The sequence below is a fragment of the Physeter macrocephalus genome, chromosome 18 (assembly GCF_002837175.3).
Source record: "Physeter macrocephalus isolate SW-GA chromosome 18, ASM283717v5, whole genome shotgun sequence".
Taxonomy (NCBI): domain Eukaryota; kingdom Metazoa; phylum Chordata; class Mammalia; order Artiodactyla; family Physeteridae; genus Physeter; species Physeter macrocephalus.
In genome coordinates, this window is record NC_041231.1 from 40,238,070 (window position 1) to 40,249,152 (window position 11,083).

Here is an 11,083-nt window from a genome sequence, read left to right on the forward strand (position 1 = left end):
GTGAGCCATGGCCGCTGAGCCTGTGCGTCCGGAGCCTGTGCTCCGCAACGGGAGAGGCCACAACAGTGAGAGGCCCGCGTACCACAAAAAAAAATAATAAAATAAATAAATAAATAAATAAATAAACTCAAAATGGATTAAAGACCTAAATGTAAGACCAGACACTATCAAACTCTTAGAGGAAAGCATAGGAAGAACACTCTTTAACATAAATCACAGCAAGATCCTTTTTGACCCACCTCCTAGAGTTATGGAAATAAAAACAAAAATAAACAAATGGGAGCTAATGAAATTTAAAAGCCTTTGCACAGCAAAGGAAACTATAAACAAGATGAAAAGACAACCCTCAGAATGGGAGAAAATATTTGCAAACGAATCAACGGACAAAGGATTAATCTCCAAAATATATAAACAGCTCATGCAGCTCAACGTTAGAAAAAGGGCCCGTGAGCCATGGCCGCTGAGCCTGCGCGTCCGGAGCCTGTGCTCCGCAACGGGAGAGGCCACAGCAGAGGAAGGCCCGCATACCAAAAGAAAAAAAAAAAAAACAAACGACCCAATCAAAAAATAGGCAGAAGACCTAAATAGATGTTTCTCCAAAGAAGACATACAGATGGCCAAGAGGCACATGAAAAGCTGCTCAACATCACTAATCATTAGAGAAATGCAAATCAAAACTACAATGAGGTATCACCTCACACCGGTTAGAATGGGCATCATCAGAAAATCTACAAACAGGGCTTCCCTGGTAGCGCAGTGGTTAAGAATCCGCCTGTCAATGCAGGAGACACGGGTTCAATCCCTGGCCCAGGAAGATCCCACATGCTGCAGAGCAACTAAGCCCGTGCGCCACAACTCCTGAGCCTGCAATCTGGAGCCTGCATGCCACACCTACTGAAGCCTGCGCGCCTAGGGCCTGTGCTCCACAACTAGAGAAGCCATGACAATGAGAAGCCCAAGCACCGCAACAAACAGTAGCCCCCGTTCACCGCAGCTAGAGAAAGCCCGCGCACTACAATGAAGACCCAAATGCAGCCGAAAATTTTAAAAATAAATTAATTAATTTTTTAAAAAAAGAAAATCTACAAACAACAAATACCTAGAGACCTAGAGACTGTCATACAGAGTGAAGTAAATCAAAAAGAGAAAAACAAATATTGTATATTAATGCATATATGTGGAATCTAGAATACTGGTACAGATGAACAGGTCTGCAAGGCAGAAATACAGACGCAGATGTAGAGAACAAATGTATGGACACCAAGGGGGGAAAGCAGGGCAGGGGGAGATGGTGGTGGGATGAATTGGGAGATTGGGACTGACATGTATACACTAATATGTATAAAACTGGTAACTAATAAGAACCTGCTGTATAAAAAATAATAAATAAAGTACAAGTCAAAAATAAATAAATAAATAACATACAGAGATCTGAGGCCTTTCTGGAGAAACTGAAGGAAAGAACTACCATCCTAATCATCTGGCAAGGACAAGGTAAGGAGTTTTATAGTAACTCCACAACCTTTTGGATATCAATCATGTAAAATAAATATCAACAGTGAAACAGCAGCATAAGGAAAACAAGTTTCACTCATGTGTATCCAGTGTAATTTAAGAGTGTGCCTGGAAGAAGAGTAGCAAGATACATGATCTACCTGGAAACCAAGGCTAGAAGATGCTAATTCCAACTCAGCAAATGAATCATTATATGACGTTGGGAAAATTAGTTACCTTGCTTTCTCTGCCTACAAAGGTAAACAGTAATAAGCAGATACTTTTATTTATTTTTTAAATAATTTATTTATTTGGCTGCGCCAGGTCTTAGCTGTGGCATGCGAGATCTAGTTCCCTGACCAGGAATCGAACCTGGGCCCCCTGCATTGGGAGTGTGGAGTCTTAACCACTGGACCACCAGGGAAGTCCCTGAGCAGATACTTTTAGAATAAATCTTTAAAATCTGAGAAAGATGACTTCCCTGGTGGTGCAGTGGTTAAGAATCCGCCTGCCAATGCAGGGGACAAGGGTTCGATCCCTGGTCTGGGAAGATCTCACATGTGGAGCAACTAAGCCCATGAGCCACAACTACTGAGCCTGTGTGCCACAACTACTGAAGCCCAAATGCCTAGAAGCCCATGCTCTGCAACAAGAGAAGCCACCGCAATGAGAAGCCCACGCACTGCAACGAAGAGTAGCTCCCGCTTGCCGCAACTAGAGAAAGCCCACACACAGCTCCCACATGCTGCAGAGCAACTAAGCCCGTGCGCCACAACTCCTGAGCCTGCAATCTGGAGCCTGCATGCCACACCTACTGAAGCCTGCGCGCCTAGGGCCTGTGCTCCACAACTAGAGAAGCCATGACAATGAGAAGCCCAAGCACCGCAACAAACAGTAGCCCCCGTTCACCGCAGCTAGAGAAAGCCCGCGCACTACAATGAAGACCCAAATGCAGCCGAAAATTTTAAAAATAAATTAATTAATTTTTTAAAAAAAGAAAATCTACAAACAACAAATACCTAGAGACCTAGAGACTGTCATACAGAGTGAAGTAAATCAAAAAGAGAAAAACAAATATTGTATATTAATGCATATATGTGGAATCTAGAATACTGGTACAGATGAACAGGTCTGCAAGGCAGAAATACAGACGCAGATGTAGAGAACAAATGTATGGACACCAAGGGGGGAAAGCAGGGCAGGGGGAGATGGTGGTGGGATGAATTGGGAGATTGGGACTGACATGTATACACTAATATGTATAAAACTGGTAACTAATAAGAACCTGCTGTATAAAAAATAATAAATAAAGTACAAGTCAAAAATAAATAAATAAATAACATACAGAGATCTGAGGCCTTTCTGGAGAAACTGAAGGAAAGAACTACCATCCTAATCATCTGGCAAGGACAAGGTAAGGAGTTTTATAGTAACTCCACAACCTTTTGGATATCAATCATGTAAAATAAATATCAACAGTGAAACAGCAGCATAAGGAAAACAAGTTTCACTCATGTGTATCCAGTGTAATTTAAGAGTGTGCCTGGAAGAAGAGTAGCAAGATACATGATCTACCTGGAAACCAAGGCTAGAAGATGCTAATTCCAACTCAGCAAATGAATCATTATATGACGTTGGGAAAATTAGTTACCTTGCTTTCTCTGCCTACAAAGGTAAACAGTAATAAGCAGATACTTTTATTTATTTTTTAAATAATTTATTTATTTGGCTGCGCCAGGTCTTAGCTGTGGCATGCGAGATCTAGTTCCCTGACCAGGAATCGAACCTGGGCCCCCTGCATTGGGAGTGTGGAGTCTTAACCACTGGACCACCAGGGAAGTCCCTGAGCAGATACTTTTAGAATAAATCTTTAAAATCTGAGAAAGATGACTTCCCTGGTGGTGCAGTGGTTAAGAATCCGCCTGCCAATGCAGGGGACAAGGGTTTGATCCCTGGTCTGGGAAGATCTCACATGTGGAGCAACTAAGCCCATGAGCCACAACTACTGAGCCTGTGTGCCACAACTACTGAAGCCCAAATGCCTAGAAGCCCATGCTCTGCAACAAGAGAAGCCACCGCAATGAGAAGCCCACGCACTGCAACGAAGAGTAGCTCCCGCTTGCCGCAACTAGAGAAAGCCCACACACAGCAACGAAGACCCAACGCAACCAAAAAATAAATAAGTAAATAAATTTTTAAAATTAAAAAAAAATCTGAGAAAGAAGGGGAGAGGGAGGAGAGAAAGAGAGAGGAGACAGAGATGGACAGAAAATGGACAGGGAGAAAGTTGCAAGAGTGAAAAGATGCTGAATTCTGGGCTATACTAAAAGCGATAAGCATAGAGCCTAAGAAACAAAATATATTAATAATACAAGTAAATCAATCATGATTATTTGTTTATACTTATGACAAACAAATGTTTTGTTGGCTGTAGAGCTGAAACAACCATCCCTTCTCTCAGGTTTATGTGTTAGATAGAAATCATCTTAACATTCCATTTAATCCAACAAATACTTATTAAGCCTGGCCTCTGTGTCAAAATGTGATAGTAAACAAGACAGACATGGTTCCTGCTTCACTAAGCTGATGAGACAGACAAAACATAAGTGAATATAATAACTACAACTCACAGATAAGTGCTATGAAGAAAGTGAGGAAATGAGCCATTATTATATCACAGGGATATCAGACAAGAATGTTCCAGAAAGGGAGAACAACAAGTGCAAAGTCCCTGAGACTAGACTCATTTAGGACATGTCAGTCAATGGGCTGGGATGGAAAATTTGAAAAAGCAATTCACAGAAAATGGAGATGGAAAGAAAGCAAGAGACCAGGCCCAGCAATGTCTCCTCCTAGGCCATGGCAAGGACTTGGGATTTGACACTGGAGAAATGGGAAGTCTGGGACTGACAAAGCTACACAGCTGGTAGATGTATTTTAGTGCCCTTTACCTTAGAGCCCATGATTTTATTTTTTTTAAATGAAAGGTTTATTCAGGGAGATACACACTCCACAGACAGAACGTGGGCCATCTCAGAACGTGAGAGGCCCCAAGGTGTGGGGGTGGTTACTTTTTATAGGCTGGGTAATTTCATAGGCTAATGAGTGGGAGGATTATTCCAACAATTTTGGGAAAGGGGCAGAGATTTCTAGGAACTAGAACACAACCCACTTATTGGCCTTTTATGGTCAGCCTTGGAACTGCCATGGCTCCTGTGGGTGTGTCATTTAGCTTGCTGATGTATTACAATGAGGGTATACTGAGGCTCTAGGTCTAGTGGAAATCAACTTGTCCACCATCGTGGACCTAGAGCCCATGGTTTTAAATGGCAAGTTTTATTTTCTACCACAGAACCACTCGGAGTGGGAGACACATGGGTTGGACTGATTGGGTTTTAGGTTTTCATATTTTAAATTATTTTTATTAAAAAACTGTCATTCATGGAACACGACGCAAATGTTACCAAAGGTCTTCCAGTGCAGAGTAAGACTCCTTCCCACCTCTGATCGCATGATCCCAGCCACCCACCTCCCCACCCCTCCCACAAGTCTCTTCCATGGCCTTAAGGGAGTTGGGTTTTAAGACAACATTCATTCACCAGTATTTTTTGAGAGTCTACTCTTCGCCGGGGCTGTGTTAGGTACTGGAGACCTGATAGACTGAGATGGAATCTCTGACCTCTCAAAGCCTACTGTCTAAAATAGTGGTCCCCAACGTTTTTGGCACCAGGGACCGGTTTCATGGAAGACAATTTTTCCACGGATGGGGTGGGGTGTGGGGAATGGTTCAGAGCAATGGAGAGCGATGCGGAGCGGCAGACGAAGCTTCACTCCCTAGCCCGCCGCTCACCTCCTGCTGTGCAGCCTGGTTCCTATCAGGCCTCGGACCTCTACAGGTCCGAGGCCTGGGGGTTGGGGACCCCTGGTCTAAAAGACACGGGAAAGGTCTTAAGGTTTGACTCACAAATATAAGGTAAAGTCAGGCCTCAAAGTAAATGAGAAAGATTTTCAATTCCAAAATACTCACATTCTCTTTAATATATCTTAAGAGCTGTATAGGGCATCAAAGTCAACATTAACATGTTTGGGGCCATGCAAACATGCATTTCGAAGCAATTTTCTATGCTGAATATGAAAACTCCCTAAAATAACTTGGTGTTCTCTACTAGTCTAGCCCTGTTCAATCAAAAATAAATATTTCATAAATAAAAAAGCAAATGTCCTAGATTATTTCAGGAAATCTACATAAGAAAAAAACGAATGAATAAGGCACAAGAATGTAATGTACAGCATGGTAACTACAGGTAATGACACTGTATTGCATATTTGAAAGTAGCTAAGAGAGTGGATCTTGAACGTTGTCATCGTGAGAAAAAAAAATGTGTAACTATGTGTGGTGATGGATGTTAACTGGACTATTGTGGTGATCATTTTACAATATATACAAATATCAAATAATTATGTTGCACACCTGAAACTAATATAATGTTATATGTCAACTATAACTCAATTAAAAAATCAGATTTAAAAACACCTAAATTCTGTTTCAGGTGTGCCTTTGAATTCTGTACCAAGGGAATGTATTACTTATTCAAAAAATACAATTAAAAAAAAATTAGGGTACAGATTGTTTAAATGTTCCCTTGAAAGTAGGTGGGGGGGGAGGGATAGTCAGGGAGTTTGGGATTGACATGTACACACTGCCATATTTAAAATGGATAACCAACAAGGACCTACTGTAGAGCACAGGGAACTCTGTTCAATATTCTGTAACAACCTAAATGGGAAAAGAATTTGAAAAAGAATAGATACATATATATGTATACCTGAATCACTTTGTTGTACACCTGAAACTAATACAAAACAAACTTCTGTAACAACCTAAATGGGAAAAGAATTTGAAAAAGAATAGATACATATATATGTATACCTGAATCACTTTGTTGTACACCTGAAACTAATACAAAATTGTTAATCAACTATACTCCAATATAAAATAAAGTTTAAAAAAAAAAGTAGGTAGAGGGGATGTAGGGCTCTGCCTCCACTATGAAGAAAGGCAGCCATAGTGTGGATAAAAGGACCCTGGGGTAGCAGGCAGTAGTCCCTGAATTCTAATACCAGATCCCCCCTGACTAGTGTGGAACAACTAGCCAGTGATTTCTCCACCCAGCTTCAATTAAATCAACCATCAAATGAGGATGAACACATTTCTACCATTAGACTGTGAGATGAAAGGAAGCCCTTGCCTTTCTTCTCTGATGAATTCCTACTCATCCCTGAAACATTAATTCAAACATCATCTCCTCCATGAAGCCTTCCTATACTTTCCTGACCAGATGAAGTTAGTGGCTCCATCCTCTGGGTTTCAAGTGAAAGGTCTCTACCATTGCCCCTACTTCTTTCAGTTTCTCCCAGAGCTAGAAAGTTGTCTTTGAAGCTTCCAGGGGGCTACCCTTTCACAATTAGGAGTTCAATAAATACTTGCTTAATGACCGGTAAATGAATGATACATGTTTCCTTGTCTGCATTTGTATACGTAACGTGATTCTGCAAAGAATGTAAGACATGAAGTATCTTTCCATTAACAAAAGGCCTTGGGATGTAAAATCATCAACAATACAACTACTATCCTTTTTTTTTTTCTGTCAAAAATTTTCAATTCCATTGGGGTATCTTTTCTATAAGAAAATGTTTTTTAACAAGTCGGCGGTGGGGCAGAGCTCCCTATAACTTCCAAGCCTTGTTTTCCTCTTTAGCTAGTACCTGGCTCTTTAAAATGCCTTAAAATGCTCAACAGATGTTTGCTAAAAGAATGAGTTATCCTTTTAAAGCTTTAAACGATCCAAGACAAACTCAAGCCTTCACGGGCTCTTTCCAAGGCTGGATAGAAATATTTTCGTGGGATTCAGACGAGGAAAATAAGTAAACGTGGATAATAAAAGACACTCCTGTATAGTTACAGGCGGGTTAGTTTGGCTTTTTTCAAAATTTTCCTTCATAAAAACACCAAGAGATCCGAGATCTGGGGTAATTTTCGGGGTTCCCTCCCTCCTTCCTCTCCACTTCTCTGTGCTTTCTCAACTGCCCGTGGAGCACTGCCTTGCCACAGCGAGGTTTCCATTCTGCGGCCCCGGGAGCCTAGTCCGGCAGGAACGCTGAGAAAGCTCCCGAGCAGCCTTGATCCGGGCGCCGGGACCTTTCAGCCAGCGGAAAAGAAGAACCTGAGTCCCGGCCTACCAGCTCAGCCACGCGCCGGCATACGCCAACCCGGACGGTAGGTCCACTGGGACCTGACGACACTGGAACCCGGCGCCCCGGGCGTGGGTGCAGCGGAGCATAATAGCTGACGTACCGCCTCGCCGCGAGGCCCGGCGGAGAGGCGGAAGTTGAGTGTGCTGACGCAGCTGGGGGAACTTTGGCTCCATGGCACCTTCCTGTCCGCGACTCCGCCCCCGCCAGAGGGGCTAGGTTCCGGAATTCAAGATGGAGTCGTTGAGTCGAGCTGGGCAAGAGATGAGCCTAGCGGCCTTGAAGCAACACGACCCCTACATCACCAGCATCGCAGACCTCACGGGCCAGGTCGCACTGTACACCTTCTGTCCCAAGGCCAACCAGTGGGTGAGTGCAGCCAGGCCGCTGAAGTCGCCCGCCCGGCCGCCGCCTCTTAAAGGGGCCGCGCGGACCGTCCTGGGTGGGGGCCGATGAGGGAGGCCAGGGCGGCAGGGGCGAGGCCAGGGACTGGAGAAGAGTCCGGCTGGCGCCTGAGGGGTGTCGGCGGAGCCGGAGATTGTGCGAGAGGAGCGAGAGAAGTAGGTCCAAACATCCGGGGGAAAAGCTGATAGAGGGGAGGGTTGGAAGAGGATCAGTCCCATGGGGTCCGGTTCGAGGATGTGGGTGACTTGCCTTTTTTGCAGGTGTGTTAGAGGATATGAGACCGGTGGAGTCATAAAGATGCCTGAAAGATTGTGTTTGAAGCTTTGAGGGTTATTAGATAAAGTATAGATACATAATCTATAAAATAAACACTCCTTTTGTCCCCCCAATAGACACATAAATAAGAGCTCCCTTCTCAGAGGTCATTTGGATTTAGAGCTTGAAATCCAGTTTTTCAATTCTTGGAAGAGAGGGGTTGGGGATAAGTCCAGCATTTATCGAACTACACTGTATTTCCAGAGTTCGGAAAAGATTTCAAGGCACTTAGGAAAATGACTTCCATGTTAAATGGATTACCTTGAAACCTTTGGAAAAGAGACCCTGTGTCTGTTCCAGCTATGCTGCTGGTGATGTCACCTCTGAATGCTCCCATCAGACTAAGTACTTTTTGTCTTTTTTGCACGGGAGAGGATCCGAAAAGTTGCATTCAGTTTCTTCACTGACGTATTAGTCCGTTTGAAGCTTCGTCCGTTGTTTAAATAACATAATTAGGGGGCTTCCCTGGTGGCGCAGTGGTTAAGAATCTGCCTGCCAATGCAGGGGTCACGGGTTCAAGCCCTGGTCCGGGAAGATCCCACATGGTGTGGAGCAACTAGACCCGTGCGCCACAGCTGCTGAGCCTGCGCTCTGCAGACTGTGAGCCACAACTACTGATCCCGTGTGCCACAACTACTGAAGCCCGCGCGCCTAGAGCCTGAGCTCCGCAACAAGAGAAGCCAGCCTAATGAGAAGCCAGAGCACCACAATGAAGAGTAGCCCCTACTCGCCGCAACTAGAGAAAGCCCACACACAGCAAAAAAGACCCAATGCAGCCAAAAATAAATAAATAAAATTTAAAAATAAAATAATAACATAATTAGGGAATTTCCTGGCCGTCCAGTGGTTAGGACTCCGCACTTCCGCTGCAGGGTGCCCGGCTTCCGTCCCTGGTCGGGGAACTAAGATCCCACAAGCTGCGCAAGCGGCCAAATAAATAAAGATAACATAATTTCCCTTAAAAAAAAAATTGAAACTTCTTAATTAACTCCTTCAGCTATATGGGCTTTACTTAGAAAATAATCCGTAAATGTTTGTTGGATCGAATTAATGATTGACGTTCACGTTTCAGTAAGAATTGAAATCTTTATACTAACAAAACCGAAAGATTATTATCGTAGTATGTCCTTTACAACATAGTGCAGATACATAGGTTATAGTTAATTAGTAATTTTGTGAAAAATCATTTGGCATTTATAAACAGTTAATTCAGATAGAGAGAGTTTTCAAAATCATCTTGCTTTACTTTATCTTCTTTCCTTCACCTCCTGGAAGAGAAGGTGGTATGGGAAGCTAAAGAGAACAAAATTATAGATTTTTTTTTTTAAGTGTGGCTGTTTTTAGACATTGCTTTAGTTTGAATCGTTCTGAATCATTTTTCATTTCTTGCTCGACGTATAAATTTTTGTAATATGGATTGCAGACAAATGGTGAAGATTTGGGGCATGGACTTATTATTAACAGGCTTTTATTTCTAGTTTGTCACAGACTTCCAATATTTTGGAATTTTAATTTTGTTGTTCTCCTTTAAATATGAAATACAGGGGCTTCCCTGGTGGCGCAGTGGTTGCGCGTCCGCCTGCCGATGCAGGGGAATCGGGTTCGCGCCCCGGTCTGGGAGGATCCCACATGCCGCGGAGCGGCTGGGCCCGTGAGCCATGGCCGCTGGGCCTGCGCGTCCGGAGCGTGTGCTCCGCAACGGGAGAGGCCACAACAAGAGGGAGGCCCGCATACCACAAAAAAAAAAAAAAAAAAAAATGTGAAATACAAGTTATAATAACCTGAACTGAAAAATAAGCTGCCATTATTCATTTGGGTCATGGCACATGGAGCATAACCAAAGTCTCTTCTCTCATTGTTGTTTTACAGTGAGTTGTAACTTTGCACAGTGGTTTATTTGGGCAAGTTTTCTTTCATTGTGAAACAGTTGATTACCAATTTCTTGTACTAATAAAATTTGAAAGGCAAGAAAAAGCCTCAGAATTTTTAGTAAGGAAAAGTTTCATTATGATGTTTAAGCTAGGGCAATACTCCTGGAAGAAATCAAGATGGTAAATATTTTTTAAAATTATTTTTTAAATAATTCAGCAAATAAATTTTAATAAGTTTTTAATAAATTCAGCAAATTCAATTTTATACGACTAACATTTAAGTTTGCTAAGTTTGTTGATTACATTAAACCATTTAGGGCCTATCTGGGCTGTGAACTATAGACTAATGTGGTTTTTTTTGCTTTTTTAAAAACATTGTAACTGTTTAAAACCTAAATACGCTCTTGTCACAGCAAATGAAAGATGATGAGTTGTACTTTCTTAATCAAAACATTTACTTTAAGCTAAAAAAAAGTTTTTATTTGTAAGACCTATAAGAATTACACTAAGAGAGAGTATAGTTTCAATATTCATGATTCTTCAACAGTTTTAAAAATAACAAACTAGGGCTTCCCTGGTGGCGCAGTGGTTGAGAGTCCGCCTGCCGATGCAGGGGACGCGGGTTCGTGCCCCGGTCCGGGAGGATCCCACGTGCCGCGGAGCGGCTGGGCCCCTGAGCCACGGCCGCTGAGCCTGCGCGTCCAGAGCCTGCGCTCCGCAACGGGAGAGGCCACAACGGTGAGAGG

General features: G+C 42.9%; 1 protein-coding gene across 1 annotated transcript in view; it reads left to right on the top strand.

Moving 5' to 3' along the window:
• The first annotated feature begins 7,957 nt into the window (after window positions 1-7,957).
• The window catches only part of LOC114484299 (mRNA-decapping enzyme 1A-like), a 31,257-nt gene continuing 28,131 nt past the window's right edge, over window positions 7,958-11,083 (top strand). Inside the window, exon 1 of the mRNA XM_028479637.2 lies at window positions 7,958-8,115. Coding sequence (XP_028335438.1) covers window positions 7,981-8,115 — 135 coding nt within the window. The 5' untranslated portion in view covers window positions 7,958-7,980. The remainder of the gene's footprint in view (window positions 8,116-11,083) is intronic.